The sequence below is a fragment of the Podarcis liolepis genome, assembly GCF_965112155.1.
Source record: "Podarcis liolepis genome assembly, chromosome: 10".
NCBI classification, from domain to species: Eukaryota; Metazoa; Chordata; class Lepidosauria; order Squamata; family Lacertidae; genus Podarcis; species Podarcis liolepis.
Genome location: NC_139562.1, coordinates 4,530,445 through 4,557,660, shown reverse-complemented (window position 1 = coordinate 4,557,660; position 27,216 = coordinate 4,530,445). Strand labels below are relative to the sequence as shown.

The following is a 27,216-nucleotide window of genomic DNA, read 5'->3' as shown; positions in this document are numbered from 1 at the left end:
GTACAGTGGTACCTTGGGTTAAGAACTTAATTCGTTCTGGAGGTCCGTTCTTAACCTAAAACTGTTCTTAATCACTTTAGCTAATGGGGCCCCCCACTGCCAACGCACCGACGTATCACGGTTCCTGTTCTCATCCTGAAGCAAAGTTCTTAACCCGAGGTACTATTTCTGGTTTAGCGGAGTCTGTAACCTGAAGCATCTGTAACCCAAGGTACCACTGTAGTTGCTTTGGCAGACGATAGTCAGCCATCCACACAACATGACCAGTCCAATGAAATTGATGTTGAAGAATCATCGCTTTGAAACTGGTGATCTTTGCTTCTTCCAGTACACTGGCATTAGTTCGCCTGTCTTCCCAAGTGATGTGTAAATTTTTTCTGAGACACATTCCACCCATGGCCTAAACCCAGGAAGATGTGACAAACATGCCTAAAAAGCCTTGCTTTCCATAATACTCATGCTAACAGTAGAATCAGAGAACTGTAGACTAGGGCCATCTAGTCCAACTCCACCACAATGCAGGAATCGTTTGCCCAATGTGGGGTTTGAACTCCCAACCCGGGGATTAAGAGCTCTACCCACAGAGCTATGTGGAATCAATAATAATAATAATAATAATATTTTTAATATTAAATTCTTTCAACAGCTGCTCTGTGGAGCGGGATCAAACATGCTTACTCAGTCATCCATGGGACAGCTCTCTTTTTTTTAAAAAATATATTTTTATTAAAGATTTCTTAGTTTATAAAAATACATGCATTCTCTTTTTTCCAAGTTGCACTTTCTACAGAGCATGGGATAGCTCTTGAGATGTTTGAAGATGGCTCTCGTATCTCCTCTCAGCCTCCTCCTCTCCAGGCCAAACATATCCAGCTCCTTCAACCGTTCCTCATCAGGCTTGGTTTCCAGATCCTTGATCATCTTGGTCTTGCACACTTTCCAGCTTGTCAATATCCCCCTTAAATTGCGATGCCCATAACTAGAAACAGGACTCCCAGTCCTGGCCCAGTATAGCAATTAAAACGTTACGTAATGGCTTTCATCCTGCCTAACGACGGTGCGATGGACTTTTGCATCGCACATGTCATTGCATTTTTATATCTTACATTATGTACAGGCCTGCTGATGTTATCGGCTGACGTTTCCTGATCGTTCTTATTCACAAATGAATGAGCCAGGTAATCGCCCGTCAAATTGCCATCTGTCCTCAGGCTTAATGAATGGAACAAAGACAGGACCCAGCTGCACCCACCATTTTTTTTTTGCAATTATATGAGGCATGCAGCAGAACATAAGTTTTTCCTCAGTTTGTGAAACCCAATCATCCCAGCCTGTGCCCATGTCCTGGGTTCGAAGCACCCTCTGGCTAATTCATGGCCTCACTGGTGTTCATGTCAGAGATATTTCACCTGTGATTCCTGCTGGACTAGATCGGGGTCAGCAACCATTTTCAGCCATGAGCCGGTCCACCGTCCCTCAGACCATGTGGTGGGCTGGACCAGTGGCGTAGCGTGGGTTGTCAGCACCCGGGGCAAGGCAAGTAACTTGCGCCCCCTAACCTGTGGATTTGCGCCTCCTAACCAGTGGATTTGCGCCCCCTAACCCCCAGATGTTGCGCCCGGTGCGGCCGGCCCCCCCTGCACCCCCCACGCTACGCCACTGGGCTGGACTATATTTTTTTGGGGGGAAATGAACAAATTCCTATGCCTCCAAAATAACCCAGAGATGCATTTTAAATAAAAGGACACATTCTACTCATGTAAAAACACGCTGATTCCTGGACTGTCCGTGGGCCAGATTTAGAAGGAGATTGGGCTGGATCTGGCCCCCAGAACTTAAGTTGCCCACCCCCGGGGCTTAGGATGACCCCCACCCTGGGTCTCTTCCAGCTCTGCACTCCTATAACTTACAGCCTTGAATTGCTTCTTGACCTTACTCTTAACCATTGTCGAGAGACAATGGAGCGCACCTCTGGGGGTGAAGTCAAACCACTGGGGAATCACAGCGCCAGTTGTGGCTGCAGAGACGGGCAACTCTCCATTGCTCCCTCCTGCACTGCTTTTGCTACGTTCGTAGCACCAAAGTGACCCCCTCCCCGGGCACAAGCCTGGACGGTGTGCTTAGAAATTTTGGGCTGCACAGCCAGACAGACCCCCCTCCCCTTAGCCGTGGGGGTCTCAGATCCCTTGAGAAGGTAAAGGGACCCCTGACCATTAGGTCCAGTTGCGGACAACTCTGGGGTTGCGGCACTGATCTTGCTTTACTGGCCGAGGGAGCCGGCGTACAGCTTCTGGGTTATGTGGCCAGCATGACTAAGCCGCTTCTGGCGAACCAGAGCAGCGCATGGAAATGCCGTTTACCTTCCCGCCGGAGCGGTACCTATTTATCTACTTGCACTTTGAGGTGCTTTTGAACTGCTAGGTTGGCAGGAGTAGGGACAGAGCAACGGGAGCTCACCCTCTCGCGGGGATTCGAACCGCTGACCTTCTGATCTGCAAGTCCTAGGCTCAGTGGTTTACACCACAGCGCCACCCGCATCCTCTTTACACAACTTCTTTAAACAAAAGATATCTCAAGGCAAATCTTTTTAAAAATGTAGTATGAACTCCGGCAACTGGGAAACACTGGCCTGCGAGCGCTCCAGTTGGAGAACAGACTTTCCCAAAGGTGTCATGGGCTTTGAAGACACTCGAACTCAGGACACAAGGGAGAAACGTGCTAAGAGGAAGGCACGCTTGGCAAATCCTCACCGTGATCAACTCCCGCCCGGAAACCAATGTCCCCACTGTGGAAGGACGTGTGGATCCAGAATTTGCCTCCACAGTCACTTATGGACTCACTGTTAAAACCGTGTTTGTGGAAGACAATCTTACTCGGCTACGAGGGATCGCCAAAGAAGAAGATAGCTAGACTGTAGCAAATAATAATAATAAATGTTTATTTATACCCCACCCTTTCTGGTTCAGAAAACTGGACTCAGGGTGGCTAACAACAAATTTAAAACTCTTAATTGATGCAACAAAAAACAGCATAAAATTCAGTATAAAACATGACTAACAATAAATTCTGAATTCAAAAATCATTTTAGGGGGAAATCAATCCAATAAACATTGGATGATCACCAGGGCTAGCTGGCTAAATTAGTCCTCTTTGGGCCAGCAAGGAGACCAGGGGAGAATTAGCTGTGGGATCCCAGAGCGGCGAATCTTCATAAAAGGGGGAGGGAAGGAAGGGGAATAAAAGATCAGGCCAATTTGAAAAGCCAGGCAGAATGTTAAATCCTGCCAGGCAGGATGTTAAATCCTGCAGGGCCCTGGTCTCATGGGACAGCGCATTCCACCAGGTCGGAGCCATCACTGAGAAGGCCCTGACCCTGGTGGAGGATAGTCTGACTTCCTTAGGGACCTCTAAACTATAATTATTCATGGACCTTAAGGTCCTCTGCGGGGCAGACCAGGAGAGACGGTCCCGTAAATACGAGGGCCCTAAGCCACAAGTGGCAAAGACCACGTTGGAACGGGGTGATGCTCATTTGGAATCAAAGAATTTAGGACTCGGTAAGAAATCTCTGGGACTAAAGTCAGCTAAAATATTTTTATTTTATCTTTTTACTTAGCAAGGATTCTCAAAAGTTACAGAGTAAAGAGGTTAGGTAGCACAACCGCAACATCTTTACCACTGCAAGGCTGTGGGGAGCAGAGGGGAAGGGGGCTGGCTTGCCAGGGGCTGGTTGGTCAGGGGTCCCTCTCGGCTGGTTTCTTGGCTTCATTCGTTGAGCGCCCAGACGAACGGCTGCCATCATTCCAGGGGCAAGCTGCACATATACCTCAGACTCAGCGAACAGGGGGCAGCTTTCCATTTTGTGAACTCTGAAAGACAACGGCAGAGGAAGGAACATGTTGCGTCTGTCTGCACGGTATTGATTTCCCCTGTCCTCAGTAATTGGGGCCGGTCCTACCATTAGGCAGAATAAGATGGTTTGCCCTAATCGTTTCCCAAGGTTTGCTCCGGCAGTGCATCCAACTAAGTCAAGTTGTTCCTGTGCACAACACAAAACTACAATCAGATTGCCAAGGAGAAATTAAAAGGAAAGCATCCCACTTTCTAGACAGCTAATTAGGCTGTTGAAGGGACCAACTATATAAAAATAAAAAAATTCCTTCCAGTAGCACCTTAAAGACCAACTAAGTTAGTTCTTGGTATGAGCTTTCGTGTGCATGCACACTTCTTCAGATACACTGAAACAGAAGTTGCCAGATCCTTCTATATAGTGAGAAGGTGGGGAGGGGTATTACTCAGAAGGGTGGTGGGAATGGGAGATTGGCAGATAGCTGAGATGAGCCTGTTGACGACTCTTAACGACTGCAATAGGTCTTACAGGAAAAGGCAAGGGGTGAGAAGGTGAGAAATGGCTTAGTCATGTATAATGAGATAAGAATCCAATGTCTTTGTTCAAACCAGGTCTCTCCATGGTTTTAAGTTTGGTAATGAGTTGCAATTCAGCAGCTTCTCTTTCCAGTCTATTTCTGAAACTCCTTTGTAGTAAAACAGCTACTTTGAGATCTTGTATAGAATGTCCTGGGAGATTGAAGTGTTCTCCTACTGGTTTCTCTGTTTTGTGATTCTTGATGTATATAAAGTAAGGAGTTATAAAGTAAGGCGGGGGTCTCAGATCGCTTCAGAAGGTAAAGGGACCCCTGACCATTAGGTCCAGTCGCGGATGACTCTGGGGTTGCGGCGCTCATCTCGCTTTACTGGCCGAGGGAGCCGGCGTACAACTTCCGGGTCATGTGGCCAGCATGACTAAGCCGCTTCTGGTGAACCAGAGCAGTGCACGGAAACGCCATTTACCTTCCCGCCAGAGCGGTACCTATTTATCTACTTGCACTTTGATGTGCTTTTGAACTGCTAGGTTGGCAGGAGCAGGGACCAAGCAATGGGAGCTCACTCCGTCGCGGGGATTCGAACCGCCGATCTTCTGATCAGTAAGTCCTAGGCTCTGTGGTTTAACCCACAGTGCCACCTGCATCCCTGTTGGGGCCGGTCCTACCATTAGGCAGAATGAGAAATTTAAAGACTATTTAGTTAAATATGTTAAGTTAAATTAATTGGAAAAGCTTGCAAATACCAGATAGGCTTAGGATTTAGATATGTAATGTGATGAATTAATATGTTTCATGCTGAATTGGAAAGAAAGAAAGATGTTTAGTGTTTAAGTAAATTTTTTAAGAATTTAGGTTGTGGAAAACCATTAAAATGTTATACACTAAACTTCAACTAGGGGGATACGAGGAAGTCACTTAACAATGATACAGAGTTTGGTTTAAATACGGTTGAGATTTATGTTTGTTTGTTTGTCAATATGTTTGTTTTATTTTTTTTGGAAAAACAATAAAAAAATTGATATTTTTTTTTTGAAAATGACATCATCTCTCCTTGGTCTCTCGCTTCCCAATGCAGAGAAATCAGCAACTGGGCTTTTGTTTCTGAGTCCCAGACTAGTGAAGTTTCCTTTCCAGCCATCCTTCTTGTTGTTAAGTTGTTTAGTCGTGTCCAACTCTTTGTGACCCCCTGGACCAGAGCACACCAGGCACTCCTATCTTCCACTGCCTCCCGCAGTTTGGTCAAACTCATGCTGGTAGCTTCGAGAACACTGTCCCACCATCTCGTCCTCCGTTGTCCCCTTGTCCTTGTGCCCTCCACCTTTCCCAACATCAGGGTCTTTTCCTGCGAGTCTTCTCTTCTCATGAGGTGGCCAAAGTCTTGGAGCCTCAGCTTCAGGATCTGTCCTTCCAGTGAGCACTCAGGGCAGATTTCCTTCAGAATGGAGAGGTTTGATCTTCTTGCAGTCCATGGGACTCTCAAGAGTCTCCTCCAGCACCAGAATTCAAAAGCATCAATTCTTCGGCAATCAGCCTTCTTTATGGTCCAGCTCTCACTTCCATACATCACTACTGGGAAAATCCAGCCATCCAGGTTCCCCCTTTCTCCCCCAAAGCTTTTGCAATTCAAAACCCTTTTGCATTCCTCATTTGCAAAGGCTCTTGAGCCCGATTGCCCTCTTACCTTTGTCATATGTCAGCATGGCACATAATGCGGTCCACGAAGGTTGTGGGGCGGAATCAATCCAAGGTAAGAAAAAGACTGTGGAGGAATCTGTCCATCTCCACTTTCCACTCTGCAAAGAGAGCAAAAAATGGACAGCTTATTTCTCAGAGAAGGTAAGGCTGGAGTACTTGGTTCGGCCGGCACTCTGCACATGCCCTGGAAAAACTGGAAACTTCAGTTGCCCTGGAAAGGTGTCATACAGTTTTCGGAAGCTGACATGGAATTTCTGCAAAACTCGTTATTAGCCGGGACAGCGCCATGTATGCAAGAGGGCAGCCTGGCCACAAAACGGTTAAAGCAGAGTGAAAACCAACTCTACTTAAAGTTCAAGGAGGGCTCTGCGTGCACAGTAAAAAATGGGTTGAATAAAGTTGCATTTAGGGATGCGGGTGGTGCTGTGGGTTAAACCACAGAGCCTAGGACTTGCCGATCAGAAGGTCAGCGGTTCGAATCCCCGCGACAGGGAGAGCTCCTCTTGCTCGGTCCCTGCTCCTGCCAACCTAGCAGTTCGAAAGCACGTCAAAGTGCAAGTAGATAAATAGGTACCACTATGGCAGGAAGGTAAATGGTGTTTCCATGCGCTGCTCTGGTTCGCCAGAAGCGGCTTAGTCATGCTGGCCACATGACCCGGAAGCTGTACGCCGGCTCCCTCGGCCAATAAAGCGAGATGAGCACCGCAACCCCCAGAGTTGGCCACGACTGGACCTAATGGTCAGGGGTCCCTTTACCTTTAAAGTTGCATTTCAAAGACTGTTGCAGGACAAAAAAACATGGTGAAGCCATGAGGTAGCATAATAATAATAATAATAATAATAATAATAATAATAATCATTAAAAACATGATAGAAGATCAAATATTAAAAACTTCCCTAAACAGAGCTGCCTTCAGATGTCTTCTAAAAGTCAGATAGTGGTTTATTTCCTTGACATCTGATGGGAGGGCGTTCCACAGGGCGGTCGCCACCACAGAGAAGGCCCTCTGCCTGGTTCCCTGCAACCTCACTTCTCGCAGGGAGGGAACCACCAGAAGGCCCTCGGAGCTGGACCTCATCACCCCCCTGCTCCCACATACACGGTCCCACACCTTCTGCGCCCAGTCGGGGTGCCAGGGGGAGGTTCAGACACTCACCTGGAATGGGTCATGGAGTCCGATCCAGATTCCTTCAGAACCGGGATGTTTGTCCAGGATGTAGCGGCTGATCAGAGCCGCCTCCGTCTCGGTGAGGATGGAGGAGAGATGGGCATAGGGGCCATATTTCTGGCAGTTGTTCTGTGTGGGCGCAAGAGAAATGGGTTGAAGTTAAGACGTGCTACTGGGAAAATCCATCCATCCATCCATCCATACATCAATCAAGCAATCAAGCAATCAAGCAATCAAGCAATCAAGGCCTGCATGGAGTCCACATCCATTGAACTATAGGGGTGGCCAACTCCCAAGAGTTGGGTTGAAGTTAAGACGTGCTACTGGGAAAATCAATCAATCAATCAATCAATCAATCAATCAATCAATCAATCAAGGCCTCTACATGGAGCCCACCTCCATTGAACTATAGGAGTGGCCAACTCCCAAGAGACTGCGATCTACTCACAGAGTTAAAAACTGGCAGTGACCATTTTGGGGGGTTCAGGTCAAAGTTGTTGAGCTTTTTAGGGGAGCCAGTGATCTACCAGTGATCTACCACAGACTTCCAGTGATCTACCGGTACATCACGATCTACCTGCTGGACATGCCTGAACTATGCCCATTCCCTGTGCATTCAAAAGGTAAGGTGAGGGCAGGGAAATCTGAAGGATATCTTGAAAGTCCTCCAAGCGTTGCACATTGGGGGTGGGCAGGTGAAAAGCAGGAAGATCCTGTGATCATATAACAACCGTGATTAGAACTCAGTACTGGTTGACCGTTTGCTCCCAGGCCAGGTTCAAGTTGTACCTATTTAGTGTATAATTCCCTTAACAACTTGGGAGTGGTGCACCCATGAAATTGCCCCACGTCCCATTCAGCTCTCCTACCCCATTATAATTATTTTAATTGCACAATGCGGCTTATTCTGTTTTATGGTTTCTTTGCAACGGCTTCGGCAGCACAAGTAAAATAATATTTGCATTCATTTTGGCAAGAATCAGTTCCCCTCAAGGCACCGTAGGAACGCTGCTTACTTCTGCATCTTCCCACGAGGCTCGTGCGTCGAAGACTCCATAGCAGATTTTCTGAATGTACAACCAGTTTTCGGGGCAGCTCAAGTTTTCTGGTGCACCTGTTCGAGGGGCGGGGAATTTAGGGTCGCCACATTTCAAAGAGTAGAAAAGAGGACGCTATGATGGCCGTTCAAAGCAAAGAAATGCAACTTGTCTCAAATGTTACCCCTGAAAAAGAGGACGTGTCCTAGAAAAAGAGGGCACATGGAAACCCTGGCTGGGAATGCATGGGCAGGGCCTAGGACCCTCGTACCTATGGGACCGCCTCTCCTTGTATGACCCACGGAAGACCTTAAGTTACACAAATGACAACACTTTGGAGGTCCCAAGTCACAAGGTGGTTAGATTGGTCTCAACTAGAGCCAAGGCCTTTTCAGTACTGGCCCCGACTTGGTTGAACGCTCCATCACAAGAGACTAGGGCCCTGCGGGACTTGAGATCTTTCTGCAGGGCCTGCAAGACAGAGCTGTTCCACCTGGCCTTTGGTTTGGACTCAGTCTGACCCTTATGTTTCCCTCCCTTTATGGTTTTGATCTATGGGCTACTATTAAAATGAGGCTGCATAACCCGTATTTTAAATTGTTCCCCCTCTTCCCCTCCCCTATTATGTTTTTATTGTAATTTTTATTTTTTTAATACTTTTTTAAAAAAAAAATTTTTAAATTTTTTTTTAATTTTTTAAAATTTTATTCAAAATTTTATTTATTAAATTAAATTAAATTTTAAAAAGGAAAGAACAAAATATAATTAAAAAGATTGAAGTAGAAGATCAAGACATTGAGAATCCGAAAGGGATAAGGAAAGGATTTGTGGACTTTTATAGAGATCTATATAAAAGGAAAGAGAAATCCAAGATAAAGATGATGGAGGACTATTTAAGGAAGAAAGGGGTGCAAAAAAATTCAGAGATAAACAAAACTAAATTGAATGAACCAATTGGAATAGAAGAAATCAAAATGGCCATAAAAGAACTAAAAAGTGGGAAGACTCCGGGACCGGATGGCTTTAGTGCAAGATATTATAAAGAAATGAAGGACATCGTACTTGTACCATTGGTAGAAGTTATGAATAACATTTTGAAAGAAGGACAAATACCAGAAACGTGGAAAGAAGCATACATAACACTAATTCCCAAACAGGATTCAGATTTAACTCAAGTTAAAAACTACAGGCCAATTTTGCTATTGAATAATGATTATAAAATGTTTGCTAATATTTTGGCAAATAGGATGAAAAAGATATTAAAGGAGTTGATTCATAAGGACCAAACAGGATTTCTTCCAGGGAGGCAGATGAAAGACAATATAAGAAACATAATAAATATAATAGAATATCTGATAAGCAAGCGATGTTGATATTTGTTGACGCAGAAAAGGCATTTGATAATATTTCTTGGGAATTTATGTTAAAGAATCTGGAATTTATGGATATGGGTCAATCGTTTGTGAATGGTGTAAAGGCAATATACTCTGAACAAAGAGCAAAATTAATTGTTAATAATGTAATGACAGAAAATATTGCTATAACTAAGGGTACAAGACAAGGGTGTCCTTTATCACCATTGTTATTCATATCGGTCCTGGAAGTCTTGTTGAGAGCTTTAAGAAGTAATGAACAGATAAAAGGTGTGACAGTTGGTTGTAAGGAATACAAGGTAAAAGCCTTCGCTGATGATTTGGTTATAACAATAGAACACCCTCTTAAAAGTGTTAAGGAAGTCTTAGAAGAGATAGAGCAATTTGGACAAGTTGCCGGTTTCAAAACAAAACGAAAATAATGGTTAAAAATATGGACCAAGAGATATTAGAAAGAATTCAGCAACAAACAGAGATGGAAGTGGTTAAGAAAGTTAAATATCTTGGGATAATATTAACTCCCAAGAGTATTGATCTTTTTCAAAATAATTATGTACCGATATGGAATAAGATTAGGAAGGACCTGGAAGTGTGGGGGAGAATGAAGTTACCACTTTGGGGAAGAATTGCAACGATAAAAATGAACGTGCTACCAAAAATGTTGTTTTTATTTCAATCAGTACCAATAATTAAAGGTGTAATGATATTTAAAGAATGGCAAAGAGTATTATCAGGATATATCTGGCAGGGCTTTGCCCTGCCAGACTTAAAGTTATACTTTGAGGCCGCATGTCTTTGCTGGGTGAAAGAATGGATAAAGCTAGAAAATTCAGAACTTTTGGACTTAGAAGGTTATGATAATAGATTTGGTTGGCACGCATATTTATGGTATGAGAAAAAAAGAGTGCATAAAGGTTTTGAAAATCACATTTTCCGAGGTCCGTTGATTGAAGTGTGGAATAGGTACAAAAATATATTAGAGTTTAAAACCCCATTTTGGCTGGCGCCATTGGAGGTAATGAGTGTTAAGAAGATCAATATGACGGGGAGTTGGATTACATATGAGAATTTAATTATCAAAGAAGGAAATAAATGGAAATTGAAACCATACGAAGAAGTTAAAGAATATGTGTATGATTGGTTACATTACTTCCAATTGAATGCGATGTTTAAAAAAGAGATGCTGGAAAGAGGTTTTCAAGAAGAAAAATCTAGATTTCAAAAAGAAATTTTGAATAATGATGTTAAATTTTTATCTAAAATGTATAAATTATTACTTGAGTGGCATACTAAGGATGAAGAGGTTAAAGTTGCAATGATTCATTGGGCCAAAGATTTTAGTTATAATATTCAATTTGATGATTGGATAAGACTGTGGAAAGAAGGAATGAAATTTACTGCATGTACTACAATAAAAGAAAATGTTATGAAAATGTTATATAGATGGTATATAACACCAGTCAAACTTGGAAAGATGTATAAAGTTAGTAATAAATGTTGGAAATGTGAGGAGAAAGAAGGAACATTCTATCATATGTGGTGGGAATGTAAAAAAAATGAAAGGTTTATGGGAAATGATTTACAATGACTTGAAAAAAATGTTGAAATATACTTTTGTTAAGAAACCAGAAACTTTTCTGTTAGGAATACTAAGAAATAATATAAAAAAGAAGGATGAGAAGTTGTTTTTATATGTAGTAACAGCAGCAAGAATTCTGGTGGCACAAAAATGGAAACAGGAAGAAATCTCGACGAAAGAAGAATGGAGAATGAAGCTGATGGAGTACGCAGAATTAGATAAATTAACGGGGAGAATTCGGAACCGGCGAGACCAAAGATTTACCGAGGACTGGAATAAATTTACAGAGTATATTAAAAATATATGTGAAGAACAATTAACGTTTGTAGGTTTTCAAGAAGCTCTATGATAATAATGGAAAGAAATATTGTTTTATAATAATTGTTAAGATTAATATGGTTTTTAAAAAAACAATATAGATGAAAGAAATGTGAATAATTGTGATATGGAAAATTTCCAGATAGACTGAGGGAAGTCTGAAAGTAGAAAGATTAGAATTGGATGTAAATTTTGGATGGAATGTTTTTCCTTTACTGTTATATTTGAAAAAAAATTATAAATAATTTTTTTAAAAAATATATTATGTTTTTATTGTTATTTTCCGGTGTTAGCCTCCCTGAGCTCGGCTCTGGCTGGGGAGGGGAGGGTATAAATAATGATGATGATGATGATGATGATGATGATGATGATGATGATAATAATAATGGAGCACCCCCAAATTCCATTATACAACAAGGGACAGGATGGCACGTGTCTCCTCCCTGATAGAGCTGGGAGCTGGGCTGTCCCTTTGTAATGGTCAGAAGGTCGGATTAGGATCTGGTAGAGTCACTCTCTGTCTCTCTCCCCCCCAGCCTAGCCTACCTCCTTAGATAGAAAATGGGGCATACAGTCGTACATTGGTTCTCGAACGGAATCCATTCTGGAAGTCCATTTGACTTCCGAAAACGTTCGAAAACCTGTGCTCAATCGGAAGCCATGTCAGACTTTTGGGTTCCAAAGAACATTCGCAAACCGAACGCTCACTTTGGCATTCGGGAGCCAAAACGGATGAGTACCAAGGCGTTCAACAACCAAGGTATGATTGTAAATGCAATCAATCAATCAATCAATCAATCAATCAATCAATCAATCAACCAATCAATCAATCAAGGTTGGAGCTGAGGCACAACTTTGCTAGAAGCCTGAGGCTGGGGACTTGGTCTTCTCCTATAGCCTGAAGCTTCTACTCTCTCCCCCCTTGCATTTCAGGGGGTTGGACTAGATGACCCCTGGGAATGACCTCCCAACTCTCCTATGATTCTATGACTGCTTAGGTTCAGTCGCCAGGGCTGGATCCCAAAGAGGACTCACCTTGCGAGATGGAGCTGGTGATCAGGAGCCCCAGGAGGAAGAGATGGAGGCTGGAGGCTGGACCCATCTGGGAGAAAGAGAGAAAACAGGGAAGGGCAGGAACAGCATGGGGGGCGAGGTGATTTTGCTGAAGGTCCCTCGTAAACAACTTGCAATATGTGCCCAAATGTCAAATCCAGAAACATTTGCTTTCCCTTCTCCAACTGAGTTCATCCATCGCCCCCTTTTCAACTGCTGTGTCACCGACAGCAACTGAGCGCCTCTTAAGTCATGGGCAGAATGAAACCACGATACTCACTTATTTGCCCGTGTCTGTTAGAAATGATGGCAACTTCCCTTCCTTAGAGAACTCAATCTTTCTTGCAGGGGTTCGAGGCGAAAGTGGGTGCTGTTTCTTTGCTCTGGTGCAAATGCTGGAAGTGACCTCTGTGTTTCAACGCTACATCAAACTCGGATAATGTGCATTTTCATGCTCTCATGGTTGAGCAGTGATCTAGGTACCAGGAAGGACAGAGAAATGGGACTTGGCAGCTGGAATCCATCAATGGCTTTATGTTTTCAAGACAGCAAGTTATTTCAGTCCCCTGCAGCTAGGGGAGGGGAGAGACTCAGCTCAGGTGGTGGTGGGCTGTTGTGGAGCAATCACTGATCCTGAATGGGGTAACTGTGCCCCTAAAGGACCAGTTGCACAGCCTGGGAGTCATTTTGGACTCACAGCTGTCCATGGAGACACATTTCAATTCTGTGTCCAGGGCAGCTGCCTGCCAGCTCCATCTGGTACACAGGTTGAGACCCTCCCTGCCTGCAGACTGTCTCGCCAGAGTGGTGCATGCTCTGGTTATCTCTTGCTTGGTCTACGGCAATGCCCTCTACGTGGGGCTACCTTTGAAGGTGACTCAGAAACTGCAATTAATCCAGAATGCGGCAGCTAGACTGGTGACTGGGAGCGGCCGCCGAGACCACTTAACACTGGTCTTGAAAGACCTACATTGGCTCCATTGTGCTCCGGGCACAATTCAAAGTGTTGGTGCTGACCTTGAAAGCCCTAAATGGCCTCGGCCCGGTAGACCTGAGGGAGCGTCTCCACTCCCATTGTTCTGCCTGGACACTGAGGTCCAGCTCCGAGGGCCTTCTGGCGGTTCCCTCCCTGCAAGAAGCGAAGCTACAGGGAAGCAGGCAGAAGGCCTTCTCGGTGGTGGCGCCCTCCCTGTGGAATGCCCTTCCAAGCAACTCTGATCCAGTGCAAGCAACTCTGATCCTTGCAGAGAGATGCCAATCTGTGTTCACAGCATGATACTGTCATAAAAAGACTATAAATCTACCAGATGCTGCTCATTAATTCATATCCATGAGCTACCAGGAGGGAGAGGGCGGACTCCCATACTTGATAAGTAGGCAGAGTCGGCTGAATCCACTTCTCAATGCATACCAACCTACTTTCCGTTTCCTGATACCAGGGCCGTCTTAAGCATAGGCACCAGGGGCGCAGGGCACCCGGGCGCTGGGCTCTCAGGAGCACCAGGCCAAGAGTCCAGGGCCCGAGAGTTGGAGTCCAGGAAAGAGCCCGCCTCCCATTTTTTATCTTATATTTTGGAAATGTACATCCAGTTTTTCCCCCTCCTTTAAATTTTTTGGGGGCCCCCCAAGAGAGTGGGGTCTTAAGAGAGTATATATAAGCTATAGCTTGTTTAGCTTATACATAAATCCGGCACTGGCTGGACTCCTTCACTGGTGGCTTTGAAACAGATGGCCACCTCTCAGGGGTTCTTTAGCTGCGATTCCTGCACTGCAGGGGGTTGGACTGGATGAGCGCTGGGGGTCCCTTTCAACTCTACAGCTCCATGATTCTATGAGTCCGCGAGGAGAGCTTCTGTGCAGAGCAGATAAAGGGTTGCTCAAGGGAAAGAGAATGCCCGTGGAGGTTGAAAATGTATAGAACCAGCTCCAACATTGCTGGAAATGCAAAGAGGCTGAGTGTGCCAGGTGTCATATGTGGTGGAAGTGCAAAAAGATAAAGGGATTTTGGGAAATAATTTACGATGAATTAAAAAAAAGTTTAAATTTAGCTTTTGTCAAAAGACCTGAAGCCTTTCTCTTAGGTATACAGTGGTACCTCGGATTAAGTACTTAATTCGTTCTGGAGGTCCATTCTTAACCTGAAACTGTTCTTAACCTGAAGCACCACTTTAGCTAATGGGGCCTCCCGCTGCCGCCGCGCAATTTCTGTTCTCATCCTGAAGCAAAGTTCTTAACCCAAGGTACTATTTCTGGGTTAGCGGAGTCTGTAACCTGAAGCTTATGTAACCCGAGGTACAGTACCACCGTACTGTAATACAGTATTGCTTCGATACAATGTAACATCAAGACATGTACCGTAATCAAATTCTTTGCCCTTTTCCAAATACAATGGTACCTCAAGTTAAGTACTTAATTCGTTCTGGAGGTCCGTTCTTAACCTGAAACTGTTCTTAACCTGAAGTACCACTTTAGCTAATGGGGCCTCCTGCTGCTGCTGTGCCGCCGGAGCACGATTTCTGTTCTCATCCTGAAGCAAAGTTCTTAATCCGAGGTACTATTTCTGGGTTAGCGGAGTGTGTAACCTGAAGCGTCTGTAACCTGAAGCGTATGTAACCCGAGGTACCACTGTAATGGGTATACTGAGAGATCTGAAAAAGGTTTTCATGCATGCAACCAACTGCTGCGAGAACACTAATAGCCAAAGGGTGGAAGAGAGAGAATATACCCACGAAACTGGAATGGCAGGAGACATTATTGGATTATGTAGAATTGGCAAAAATGACATGGAGAATCAGAAACCTATTTGATCAAAGGTTCAAAAGAGAATGGGATAAATGCAGATTATATTTAATAGAACATTGTAATCGTATGAAATCTTTGGCAGACTTGGAATGGCTCCTGCAATTATGGATATTGTGGATAAACCTAAGGTAGATATCAAATAATATGCAATTGATAAAGAAAACTTGGAACCCGTGATGGGGAGAGTGGAAGTCAATATAGGTGGAAGGAATTTTTTTATGTCTCGAAATGTTTTCATTTATGTATGTTATTTGCTTTGTTATGCTGTTGACTGGTGATATTAAAATCAATTAATAATAATAATAATAATAATAATAATAATAATAATAATAATAATAATAATAATAATTTATTTATACCCTGCCGATCTGGCTGAGTTTCCCCAGCCACTCTGGGCGGCTCCCAATCAGTGTTAAAAACAGTACAGCGTTACATATTAAGAACTTCTGAATGTCTTCTGAATGTTAGGTAATTATTTATCTCTTTGACATCTGATGGGAGGGCGTTCCACAGGGCGGGTGCCACTACTGAGAAGGCCCTCTTTCTGGTTCCCTGTAGCTTTGCTTCTCACAGCGAGGGAACCACCAGAAGGCCCTCGGTGCTGGATCTCAGTGTCCGGGCTGAACGATGGAGGTGGAGACGCTCCTTCAGGTATACAGGACCGAGGCCATTTAGAGCTTTAAAGGTCAGCACCAACACTATTATTATTATTATTATTTATAGGAAATGCCCGTGGAGGAGATTTCTAAGCAATTTGAGGATGTCTTCCCAGCAGTAGAGCACATGCCCACCATGCCCAGGGCGGGCACGCTCCACAGGGGCGCAGGGCACGGAGGGTGCCCTCCCAGGCCCGGGATAACTGCTCGGGTGCAGGGAGCTGTGCGTGTGTTCTGCAGCTGGGGGCGGAGCGAGCCGCTGATGGCGGACGTTCAGCGCACCACCCGCCTGCGACTCCCAAGCCTCCCCCAGCTGTCAAAATGAAGGGGGGAGGGGGGAATGCCGCCGGCAAAACAGTGCAGCTCCCCCCCTTCCCCTGGGGCAGGCTTGGGAGTCATGGGCGGGTGGCGCACCGAATTGTTGGGATATTCCATTCCACCTTAAGTACAGGCATGATTGTTGTGTGTCACATGCCTGTTTACACTCCAGCACAGCTTGCTGGGAACTTCCATTTTGTTTGTAGCTATTGCTTAAGCTGCTTGCTTGGACATGAAGGGGAGTGTGATAGGAATTTTATAGTCTTAGATATATGGTAATGTTCATAACTGCACATACATAGATCAACACAGGAAAACCAACCTGGAACCATTTTGATTCCTAAACTGACCAAATCCTTTCTCTGCAAGGTTAAAAATGGAAAAGCCTCCCCATTGTCTCTTCCTTCACAAATCCTGTCTTAATCTGTGTTTGAATAAGGTGTGAGCCTGTGACCTGGCCCAGGAAATAAGTATTTTACTACTACAAAAGAATGGCCAGGCTCCCCAGAAAATCCAATCAAGTAACCTGCTAGACAGGAGATAAACAAGGAGAAGAGAAAAACAACATTTAAATTTCTGTGATGTAGGTGGGATGTATCTGAGGGGTGGTCTTAGGTTACACCCCTTCTGTGATGTATGCATAATGTTTCTGGGGGTGGTCCTGATCTAGAGAAGGGGAATTTCAAAAGTCTTTATAAGGCCTTGCAGGCCATTGTTCTGGGTCCTCTTCCTCTCCTGCCTGTGAGGGGAGTACCCTGTTGCAACAGATCAATAAAGATCAAGCTTACTAGCTGCTTTGCTTCTCAATATTCTCTGGTTGGCCTCTGTTATTTTCTCCTACCAATAGGGAACCTATGTAAGGACTCTATATGGGCTCTTGGATACCCCATAAGGGAAAAGGGCATATTTTTATTTACAACAGGAGAAGACATGTTTTTCCTTTTGTCCTGATGTATGCTGAATAAACTGCTTGTAAATATGCTCATCACAGCGTCTCCCTGCCACTTCTGTTGCGTAGCGTTTACTCTGCTGAATAGAGCGTGCTCTAGCTTCTGAAACTGGGGTCGCTGAAGCTGCTCCAAGGACTGGAGATCGCCCGGCACATCGGCCGGTGGGCTTGGGAGTCATGGGCAGGTGTGTTGTGGTTCTGGACAGTTAAGAGTTAACACTCCAGGAAGCGTTCTGATTCGCTGGGTGCACTGCCCACATGACCTGGGCATTTTCCTTTGATCTGTGCTCTGTGGGGGCTGAGCTCTCTCTGGGAGCAGTCTGTCTGAGAATGTGAGCAAGGTTATTTCATTTTGTTAGAGACAGAAAGCTGCGAATATGCAGCTAGAGTCTGTAGGTCTTTCTTTTCTGTTTTTGTAAGCTTCTAAATGTATGGAAGTATGATGTATGGAAGTGAGAGCTGGACCATAAAGAAGGCTGATTGCCGAAGAATGGATGCTTTTGAATTATGGTGCTGGAGGAGACTCTTGAGAGTCCCATGGACTGCAAGAAGATCAAACCTCTCCATTCTGAAGGAAACCAGCCCTGAGTGCTCACTGGAAGGACAGGTGCTGAAGCTGAGGCTCCCAAGACTTTGGCCACCTCATGAGAAGAGAAGACTCCCTGGAAAAGACCCTGATGTTGGGAAAGATGGAGGGCACAAGGAGAAGGGGACGACAGAGGATGAGATGGTGGGACAGTGTTCTCGAAGAGAACAGCATGAGTTTGACCAAACTGCGGGAGGCAGTGGAAGACAGGAGTGCCTGGCGTGCTCTGGTTCAGGGGGTCACGAAGAGTCGGACACGACTAAACGACTAAACAACAATAACAAGCTTCTAAATAAAGAGTGATAGATTAGAAGCAGTGGTGTCGAGCTGAGTTATTAAAGACGCCACGTTGACACAGACAAAGCCATTCTACGTTGTGTGTGCACTCTGCGTGTGCTCCGACAACTGAGAAGAGTGGCAGTGTGTGAGTGGCAGCGTGTGGGCGCCATTGAAATTTGTTGGAGTGGCAATAAATCAAATTTATTGCAGTGCCGTTGCAGCAGACTCCGTGGGTCAAAGGATTTACGACCCACAAACTGTAACAAGGTGGCACGCTGAATGCCACTCCCCTCAGCGAAGACGCCCCGGAGCGGTCCATCCCCACCGCAACCCCCTTCTCCTGTGTCTCCCCATCCCCAGTTTGTCTGCAGGACAGAAAGGAGTCAGCGGTTGAATGACCAAAACATGGTTTATTGGGTTCAGCAGGAGCCAGTTTGCCTCACCACAACCCCCATGATGATAAGGAGAGGGGCCTGGTCTGCTGGAGTTGGGAAGGGGCCATTCTTTGCCGGTTTTCTTGTCGAAGGACTCTCCACATGCTGCTTTTCTGCTGCCAGGGGTCCTTTGCAGACACAGTCAGACAGCTGCTTTCACCCGAACGTCATCTTGCACATGTACCTCATCTTTTCTGAGCATGGTGCAATGTGAAATTTTGCAAAATCTGGAAGATATGAGCAAAGGTACATTTATGCACATGTGGTGGGAGTGTAAAAGAATAAGAGGATTTTGGGATGCCATATAAAATGAACTTAAGAAGATTCTTAAATTTTCATTCCCCCCAAAAAACTTCCTCTTAGGGATAATGCCCACTGAAATAATGTAAAATCTGACACCCCTTTTCATGTACGTAACCACAGCGACTAGGATTCTAATAGCCAAGAACCGGAAAAGTGACAACATCCCTGCCGAAACGGACTGGTGAGTGAAAATGATTGGATGTTTACAACTCGCAAAGATGACAGGGAGAATAAGAAGAAACTCAGTACAAAAAGTTAATAAAGATTGGATAATTTTAAAAAGAATATATTAGAAATTACTGTGATAATGCTAACCTCCCGGCAGACATAGAATGAACCATAAAATATAAAGAAAGTATATAATAAAATCAGTTGGAAGAAATGGAAACTAAAATAATGAAATGTGTATAGGTTAACAAAACGTAAAATAGCACAATGAAAGCAATCGGAAGTTAGTGCCAATGGTGTGTGTGGCGTGTTTATGTTGTAATATGTGTAGTGTGTATTGGATGTGTTGTTTGTACTGTCTAAGTTGAATGTTATTACTAATATGTAAACTTAAACCACAGAGCCTAGGGCTTGCTGATCGGAAGGTCAGCGGTTCGAATCCCCGCGACGGGGTGAGCTCCCGTTGCTCGGTCCCTGCTCCTGCCAACCTAGCAGTTCAAAAGCACACCAAAAAGTGCAAGTAGATAAATAGGTACCACTTTGGTGGGAAGGTAAATGGTGTTTCCAAAACATAGCTATCCTTCGGAAATCACATTCAATCTGAAGCTGGCAATCTGAAAATTTTACAAAAATGCACAAGTACGCATAAAAGCCAACGCGTTGGTGAAAAGTATAGGTCCATTATATTAGGGGAGGTTGCTTGCAGGGGGGGGGGGATGTGTGCCTTAGTCAAAACTTGCACCCCATGATGTGCTTATTGGGGGAAGTGTGCAGTGAAACACTGGCAGATTTTAATGAGGATTTTTTTTAAAAAAAGGTCATTGCAAATTGCTGTAGAAATGTGGGGATGGAGGTGAATTTGGGAGAATCTGGACACTGGACTAGTTGGTCCCACTTTGGCCTGATTCACACACAGAGCCACGGGGGTCATAGCTGAGTTCCCCCCTTTGCCAGCAGAAAATGATGAGACTGGCCAGAGTTGGTACACTTGACTTTTGATTGAGAAAGGAGTGAAGGGGGCTTGTGGGACCTGGGGTGAGATCCTTGACTCCCGGTTGCCTGAGCACCTCCTCACCTGTTTTGGGAGACAGGTAGACACAGCCTCCTTTTGTCGGGGTACCAGGTTCAGGCAAAACCTCCGCTTTACTCCAAGGTAGATAGTTGATTATCGAACGATCTGCCCATTTCCAATATCCCTTCTGCAAAGATGATGACGGATATTATTATTGTTGTTATTATTATTATTGTTATTATTTAATATGTATGCCACCATTCCTCCAAGGTGCTGAAGGATGCTTATATAATTCTCATCCCCCTTTAATCCTCACAGCAAGGATCTGGGGGTCTTGGTGGACCACAAGCTTATCATGAGCCCACAGCGGAGTGCAGCAGCAAAAAAAGCTAATGCTATTCTAGGCTGCAACCACAGAAGTCTGGTGTCCAGATCAAGGAAAGTCATAGTCCTACTCTATTCTGCCTTGGTCAGACCACACCTGGAATACTGTGTCCAGTTCTGGGCACCACAATTTAAGAAGGATGCTGACAAGCTGGAAGATGTGAGGAAGAGGGTGACCAAGATGATCAAGGGCCTGGAAACTAAGCCTGATGAAGAACGGTTGAAGGAGCTGGGTATGTTTAGCCTGGAAAAGAGGCAGAGGGCCTTCTCGGTAGTGACACCCGCCCTGTGGAACTCGGTCCTGTCAGATGTCAAGGAAATAAACAACTATTTAGAAGACATCTGAAGGCAGCCCTGTTTAGGGAAGTTTTTAATGTTTAACAGACCACTGTATTTTAATACTTTGTTGGAAGCCGCCCAGAGGGGCTGGGGAAACCTGGGGAAATAAATAATAAATGATTATGTTGATGATGATGATTATCCCTGGTGCCCCTCTTTGGCTTTCTCGCACCTCCCTGCTCCTGCCTTCTCCGACCCACGCCTTCTACCCTGTGGGGCTTTGGCAGAGAGGGGTCTGCAGGTCTGGGATTGGACGTTCACCTTGTTGGGATCGTGCAATCCAATCCAGATACCGGTCGGAAAATCCTCTTCGACCTCCATGGTCTGGAGGTGGCTGCTGATCATCGCACCCTGAGACGAGGAGAGGATGGAAGCCAAGTGTCCTCGCTTGCTGTAATCCATGCAGTCCTCCTGAATTGGTCCGAGAAAAAGCAGGGCTCATTACTATTGGATTTGTAGCTCACTGTTGCACGCTTGAAGAAGCCACGAATGGCACACGCCGCTCTTTTTTTTTAAGTAGGTCTGCCATATGTCTCAGATTTCCCACACATATTCAGGAGCCGTCTGCCGGAAATAGCGCCAGGGCAGAATTTCCGAAAATCATTTAAAATGTCGGGGGGAACCAGGGCCTAGGGCAACCCGTGTAGATTTTTTGGGTGATTTTCCTTAAAAAAAGCTTTGCCAAAACAAAAGCTTAAGACCTTTTCCAGGCTAAATATACCCAACCTACTTATCTCTTTGGCTCGGGGGGGGGGGGGTCACATAACTCCATACCCTCCAGCATTTCTCCGACAAAAATAAGGATGTCCTAAGGAAAAGGGGACGGGGGTGGCGCTGTGGGTTAAACCACAGAGCCTAGGACTTTCCGATCAGAAGGTCGGCGGTTCAAATCCCCGTGACGGGGTGAGCTCCCGTTGCTCGGTCCCTGCTCCTGCCAACCTAGCAGTTCGAAAGCACCGCAAAGTGCAAGTAGATAAATAGGTACCACTTTGATGGGAAGGTAAACGGCGCTTCTGTGCGCTACTCTAGTTTGCCATAAGCGGCTCAGTCATGCTGGCCACATGACCCGGAAGCTGTACGCCAGCTCCCTCGGCCAATAATGCGAGATGAGCACCATAACACCAGAGTCAGCCACAACCGGACCTAATGGTCAGGGGTCCTTTTACCTTTTAGGACAGAAGTCAGCAAACTTTTCCAGCAGAGGGCCGCTCCACTGTCGCTCAGACCCTGTGGGGGCCTGGACTATATATATATTTTTTTGGGGGGGGAATGATGCGAGAGCACCATGAGCCGCAGTGGCTGCTTACCTGTGTCTTGCAAGCGGCAGGGGCTGGCGGTGGTGGCAGAGGGACGCTGAGCAGCGCACAAAAGGGCTCCGGAGAGGGGCTGCTTAAAATGGCGGCTGCCTGAGGGCTGCTGCTGCTGCTGGCACCAACAAAGCCCAGCCCCCTTCCTCCTCTAGGCAGGGCGGGGAGAAGCCGGGGGGGGAGGAGGAGGCACCGCCGCCATCATGGGAGAGGGAGGGAGGGAGGGAGAGGGAAAGAACGCATGCGCTGGCGATCCATGTGGCAATTCCCGGACCATCCACAGGCCAGATTCAGAAGGCAAATGTTCCTGATCCGGCGCATGGCCCTTAGTTTACCAACCCATGTTCTAGGAGGAAGGGACGGAGCTTCGGTGTTTAATGGGAAGCCGCCAAGTGGATTTCACCTGGTCATCTGCTAGTCTCAACCCTGCCCTGCCCTAACTTAACCTGAAACCGTTCTTAACTTGAGGTACCACTTTAGCTAATGGGGCCTCCTGCTGCCGCCACACGATTTCTGTTCTCACCCTGAAGCAAAGTTCTTAACCTGACGTAATATTTCTGGGTTAGCAGAGTCTGTATCCTGAACCATCTGTAACCCGAGGTACCACTGTAGTTGTTTATTTTCTTCACATCTGATAGGAGGGCATTCCACAGGGTGGGCACCACCACCGAGAAGGCCCTCTGCCTGGTTCCCTGTAATCTCACAGTGAGGGAACCGCCAGAAGGCCCTCGGAGCTGGACCTCAGTGTCTGGGCTGAATGACCGTGGTGCAAAGATCCCTCCGGTGCCCCTCCTCCATTTCCCAGAGTTGTTGACCTTTTCCCATGCCTCTGCCAAAATCGCTCTCCTCCCACGGAGGCTTGGAAAGGAAGCTGCATGCCCGCCAGCCGTATGTTTGATGGGGAGCTGCTGGTGGGTGTTCAGGGAAAGGGGAGGCCACCGGCAAAGCCATGCAGCTCCACTACTCGCTGGGGCGCTCTTGAGAGGCCATCGCCCTGGTGCAACGAACCACTAAGCTGTATGGGAAAGACGGCACTGGTTGCAAGGATGAAATAGGGCAGGGAGGGCTGCGGACGCTGCCTTGGAGCAAACCACACACCATGTGGCCATCATAAGGCCGTTGTGTTTCTAACAAAGGCCTTTGCTTGACGCAGCTCCTCCTGCCTGACCCTTTTCTGCTCGCAAGCATCTCTCGAGATGAGTTTCAGTGCCTTCCAAGCAACAATAACATCCCTCTTACATCAGCCTCTTTCCAGGATAATTTAGTGCTGAAGACTCCATAGCAGTAGGCTCCGTGCAGCAGCCAGTCGGTGGGACACTCAACCGCCTCGGTGCCTGTATGTGGGGCACAGAAACATAGTCAGGGACACAATACTGGAACGAGAGGGGTGGAAATAGTTTTCCCAAACTGAAGAATGGCAGACGAAAGAAATGGACTATGCAGAATTGGACAAAAGGACAGGAAGGATTCGAAACCTGCGGGACCAGAGATTTACAGAAGATTGGAAGAAGTAGATGAACTATTTGAAAAGCAATTGTAGCCAACAAATTACGGTAGTAGGACCACAAGAAGTTTTGTAAGGAGGAATATATGAAGTGCTGCAAAGCAGATAAGGAACAGAGATATTGGTTATGTATACTAAGAGATAAGATTGGAAAGTTTTCAGACAGGACTGATGGAAGTCAAAAATATTGAGTAAGATGTAAAAATATGTTTAATTACTGTTGAAAATGGTATGTTTAAATAAACCTCTATATATATATATATAGTTTCCCAATCCAAATGGTGCCCACAGAAGGGACACCCCCCAGAGGAATGGGGCAGCTTACAGTATGCTGGCAATACCCAGCTCCATGTCTCTATTACACATGAGTCAGGAATGACTGAATCGTGGCCTTGGAAGGAACTCCCCCCAAGGTCATCTAGCCCAACCCCGGGCAGTGCAGGGATCTCAGGAGAAGCTGTGCTAGTCCTGGACCAGTAAATGGAACTCGAATCCTGGGGAGACTGATGATTCCCATGTCTGGATAGCCTTCTCTCAGGGATTATTTAGCTGCGGTTCCTGTATTTCAGGGGGCTTGGGCTAGATGACTGCTGGGGGTTTCCTCTGAGCTCTTCAAATTTGTGATTTGTTTGCTTTGTGTAGCATGGGCTGGATTCTGAGGGCTTTAGAAAGGGGGACTCACCTCGCGGGAAGAAGCCGGTGGCCAGGAGACCTAGGAGGACACAGTGGAAGCAGGAGATCGGAGACATCAGGATCAGGATCTTCGGTGGTGGAGAGAGGAAGGAAGGAACAAGAGGAACAAAAGCTGAGATGAGCGCCTTTTGCAGAACGTCTATCCAAACCGACTTGTCCTTCCAGCAACCTTTGTTTCCCTTTTCCCCATGGGGAGACCTGTTCTTTCAAAGTGCTTCCCCTGAGGGTGCAAAAAGGGTGCGAAGGGGTTTCACTTGCCTGTTGCACGTCTCTCTCCGCTGCAAAATGCCGTCCTTCTTAGGGGAAGTGAAGCCACACAGGTGAATGAGCAAATGTTCCCCAGGTTGCAGACGTCAGGCACAACCACTGTGGCTCAGCCCCCAGCCAAACTCAGGTAGTTTTTTTAATTTCAGGGCTTGCATGGTTGAGCACTGCCCCCGGAGCGAGGAAGGAAATGGGCACAGCAAGAACACAGGAAATTGGATCCCTTCGTCCTTGCAGGTTAGGCGACCAAACTAAGCATGCCCAAGCTTAAGAAGTTCTTATAGCTTCTCCGATAACCTTTAGAAATCCAGGACATCTGACGAAGCTGAACGTTGGCAGACTTGGGACAGAGGACAGAAAGTCCTTCTTCACATGTGTCAGGGCTGCCGCCCAGTCCCAGCTCACATAGGACCAAGTCAGCCAGCGTTCAGTTTCAAAGAGTCTTTATTGGATTACAGATTCCATTTCCAAACTGCAACGTGCAGCCCTACTTCTTCTAGGTCAGAACGACGAAGACCCGTCTGAGTCTCCGCCTCTAGCGCACCAGCTTAATACCCTAGCCTTGCTCCACCTCCTGCGCCTTTCCTTCCGTCTCTGGGTCCTCCTGCCCCCCTGGGTCTCTCCTTTCCTACTCTCTTCTGACGCGGACCCCCCTGACCCTTCCGCCTCCTTGCGGCGGGCTTTGGGACCCGGTTCACTCTCTGGGCTGCTGACTGCGCCAGCTTCCGTTACATTTGAACTTGGCGCGCGCGCCCAACTCTCCACTTTCCTCTTGATCGTTTCCTCGCTCCCCGAGGTGGGCGTGACTACTCCTGACTCATGCCCTCCCTCCTTCTGAAAGTCTCCGGAGCCCGCTATCTGGTCCCCTTTCTCCCCGCTGCTCCCGGCTGGGAACGTGGGTCCCGATCTCCAACTGCTGCTTTCTGATCCCTCTCTGGACCCTTCTTCCTGGGGTGTCCCCCTGCTCTCCCCCCTTGCTCTGGCTGCTGGCGCTCCCTTCTGGGAATCCTCGGACTCGCTAGACAGGCTCGGTGATCTCGGGTCGTCATCCCCACTCATCCTTCCTTCGTATTCCTCCCCCTCGCTCTCTGTCTCCTCCCTTCTCTGCGTCTCTGCTCCTGAACCCCTGACAACATGGCACAGAGTTAACCTGCAGAACTCCATCAGGAGGCAGGTTTGCCTGCCACTTGGATAGCTTTGAAAGAGGATTGGACCAATTCCCAGAGGAGGAGAGTGTGCTGGGCCTGGGGGTAACTCAAGTAACGCAGTCCAGGTCTGGCCCCGAATCCAAGGGTTCCACTTGGAGTCAGTCCGACAGGGTCAAGGCAGGAAACCAGACAAGGTCAGGCACAGGATCACAGGCAGGTTCTGGCAAACAGCAACGTTGCTCCCACAACCTGGGGCAGGGTCCAGCAGCCTTTTATCTCTGTCAGAGTGACGGCCGGTCCTGATCCCCTGGTGACTCACCTCCCTGTTTCGCCCGAAGGCGAGCACTCCTCCTGCGAGTACTCAGGTCTCTCCTTCTCTCAGACCTCAGTCTCTGCAGCTCAGGAGACATTGGTGGGTTCCTAGACCCAGAGGCCGCCTCAGCCTCCCCTGACCCAACTGGTAGTGGAGCAGCTGTAAGTGACGGCCCAGCTGGAGGTAACTCGGCCCAGCTGGTGTTTGTTGTGGGGGACCTGTGCAGACTGGGACTCTTCAGGATCAGGCCCCAGATTTGGTTCAGCTGCCGCCTGAGGCAAAGGATCCGGTGCAGACTGAGACCCCTCTGTCTCTGAGTCCGACCCCGAGTCCCAGGCCATCACAGAGAGGGCTCTCGGTGGCTCCTAGCCAGGATGCCTGCATAGTCAGAAGTAGCAATGTTTCTGGAATATCAGTTTCTGGAAACTGCAAGAGGGGAGAGTTGATCGCTTCTGCCCCAGCCAACTGATGGCAGTAGTTGGCACCGGGTTGGCGAAGGTTGAGTTAATATGAGCTTGATGGTTTGCTCCACGCAACGCAGCAGAGGTGGAGAGCCTCTGTTGTCCCTGGAATACAACTCCCATCATCCCCAGTGCCGGATTTACGTATAAGCTAAACAAGATATAGCTTAGGGCCCCTCTCTCGGCCCCCCCCAAAAAAAAACTAAAGGGAAAAAAACCCTGGATGTACATTTCCAAAATATAAGATAAAAAACAATTAAAATAAAACCTACCTACAGCAGCCGTGTTTTGTGTTGTGTAGGCTCCTATGATGTAAGTCAGGCATAGGCAACTTTCAGCCCTTCAGATCTTTTGGCCTACAACTCCCATGATCCCTAGCTAACAGGACCAGTGGTCAGGGATGATGGGAATTGTAGTCTCAGAACATCTGGAGGGCCGAAGGTTGCCTATGCCTGATATAAGTCATGGGCCCTGCCTGCTAGCCTGCTCCCTAAAATATCCCTGCTTTGCTCCTTTCTATATATAGGGTGCCTACATTCTGCATGGCCTGGTTGCATGACAACATGTGCAAATGGTTTTAGATACCTATTATGTCCATAAATTACCATATAGTATATATTTAACACACAAAAAGACCGTTTGTTGTTGACAAAGGACAGCTGGACATATAAAGGGCCCCATTACCTT

At 46.6% G+C, this 27,216-nt stretch overlaps 3 protein-coding genes across 3 annotated transcripts in view; 1 reads left to right on the top strand and 2 right to left on the bottom strand.

Moving 5' to 3' along the window:
• LOC310688141 (cadherin-related family member 5-like) overlaps positions 1-26,197 on the top strand; it is a gene marked incomplete at its 5' end in the record, with an annotated part of 153,446 nt that extends 127,249 nt beyond the window's left edge. The window contains one exon of the mRNA XM_083464265.1: positions 26,014-26,197. The remainder of the gene's footprint in view (positions 1-26,013) is intronic.
• On the bottom strand, positions 3,630-13,077 carry LOC310687431 (C-type lectin-like). Its single transcript, XM_083462481.1, has 6 exons — positions 12,890-13,077; positions 12,592-12,658; positions 8,266-8,363; positions 7,238-7,378; positions 6,067-6,178; positions 3,630-3,869 (listed from the first exon to the last, which is right to left on the bottom strand). The coding sequence occupies exons 2-6, from the start codon at positions 12,656-12,658 to the stop codon at positions 3,799-3,801; spliced, it is 489 nt and encodes a 162-aa protein (XP_083318607.1). The 5' UTR covers positions 12,890-13,077; the 3' UTR covers positions 3,630-3,798.
• Positions 18,590-24,434, bottom strand: LOC310687025 (C-type lectin BfL-2-like). The gene is made up of 5 exons (XM_083461652.1): positions 24,333-24,434; positions 23,386-23,480; positions 21,101-21,250; positions 20,180-20,303; positions 18,590-18,860 (listed from the first exon to the last, which is right to left on the bottom strand). Exons 1-5 carry the CDS (start codon positions 24,397-24,399, stop codon positions 18,790-18,792), a joined length of 507 nt encoding a protein of 168 aa, XP_083317778.1. The 5' UTR covers positions 24,400-24,434; the 3' UTR covers positions 18,590-18,789.
• Positions 26,198-27,216: the final 1,019 nt, after the last annotated feature.

Excerpts from the sequence above, each read along its gene's own strand:
- LOC310687431 (XM_083462481.1), bottom strand. The coding sequence starts at position 12,658 with ATGGGTCCAGCCTCCAGCCTCCATCTCTTCCTCCTGGGGCTCCTGATC. Across the intron at positions 8,364-12,591 it reads CACCAGCTCCATCTCGCAAG|GTGCACCAGAAAACTTGAGC; the intron begins GTGAGTCCTCTT and ends CCCCTCGAACAG. Across the intron at positions 3,870-6,066 it reads CATGCTGACATATGACAAAG|AGTTCACAAAATGGAAAGCT; the intron begins GTAAGAGGGCAA and ends GTTGTCTTTCAG.
- LOC310687025 (XM_083461652.1), bottom strand. The coding sequence starts at position 24,399 with ATGTCTCCGATCTCCTGCTTCCACTGTGTCCTCCTAGGTCTCCTGGCC. Across the intron at positions 23,481-24,332 it reads CACCGGCTTCTTCCCGCGAG|GCACCGAGGCGGTTGAGTGT; the intron begins GTGAGTCCCCCT and ends CCCCACATACAG. Across the intron at positions 18,861-20,179 it reads CTACCTGTCTCCCAAAACAG|ATTTTGCAAAATTTCACATT; the intron begins GTGAGGAGGTGC and ends CATATCTTCCAG.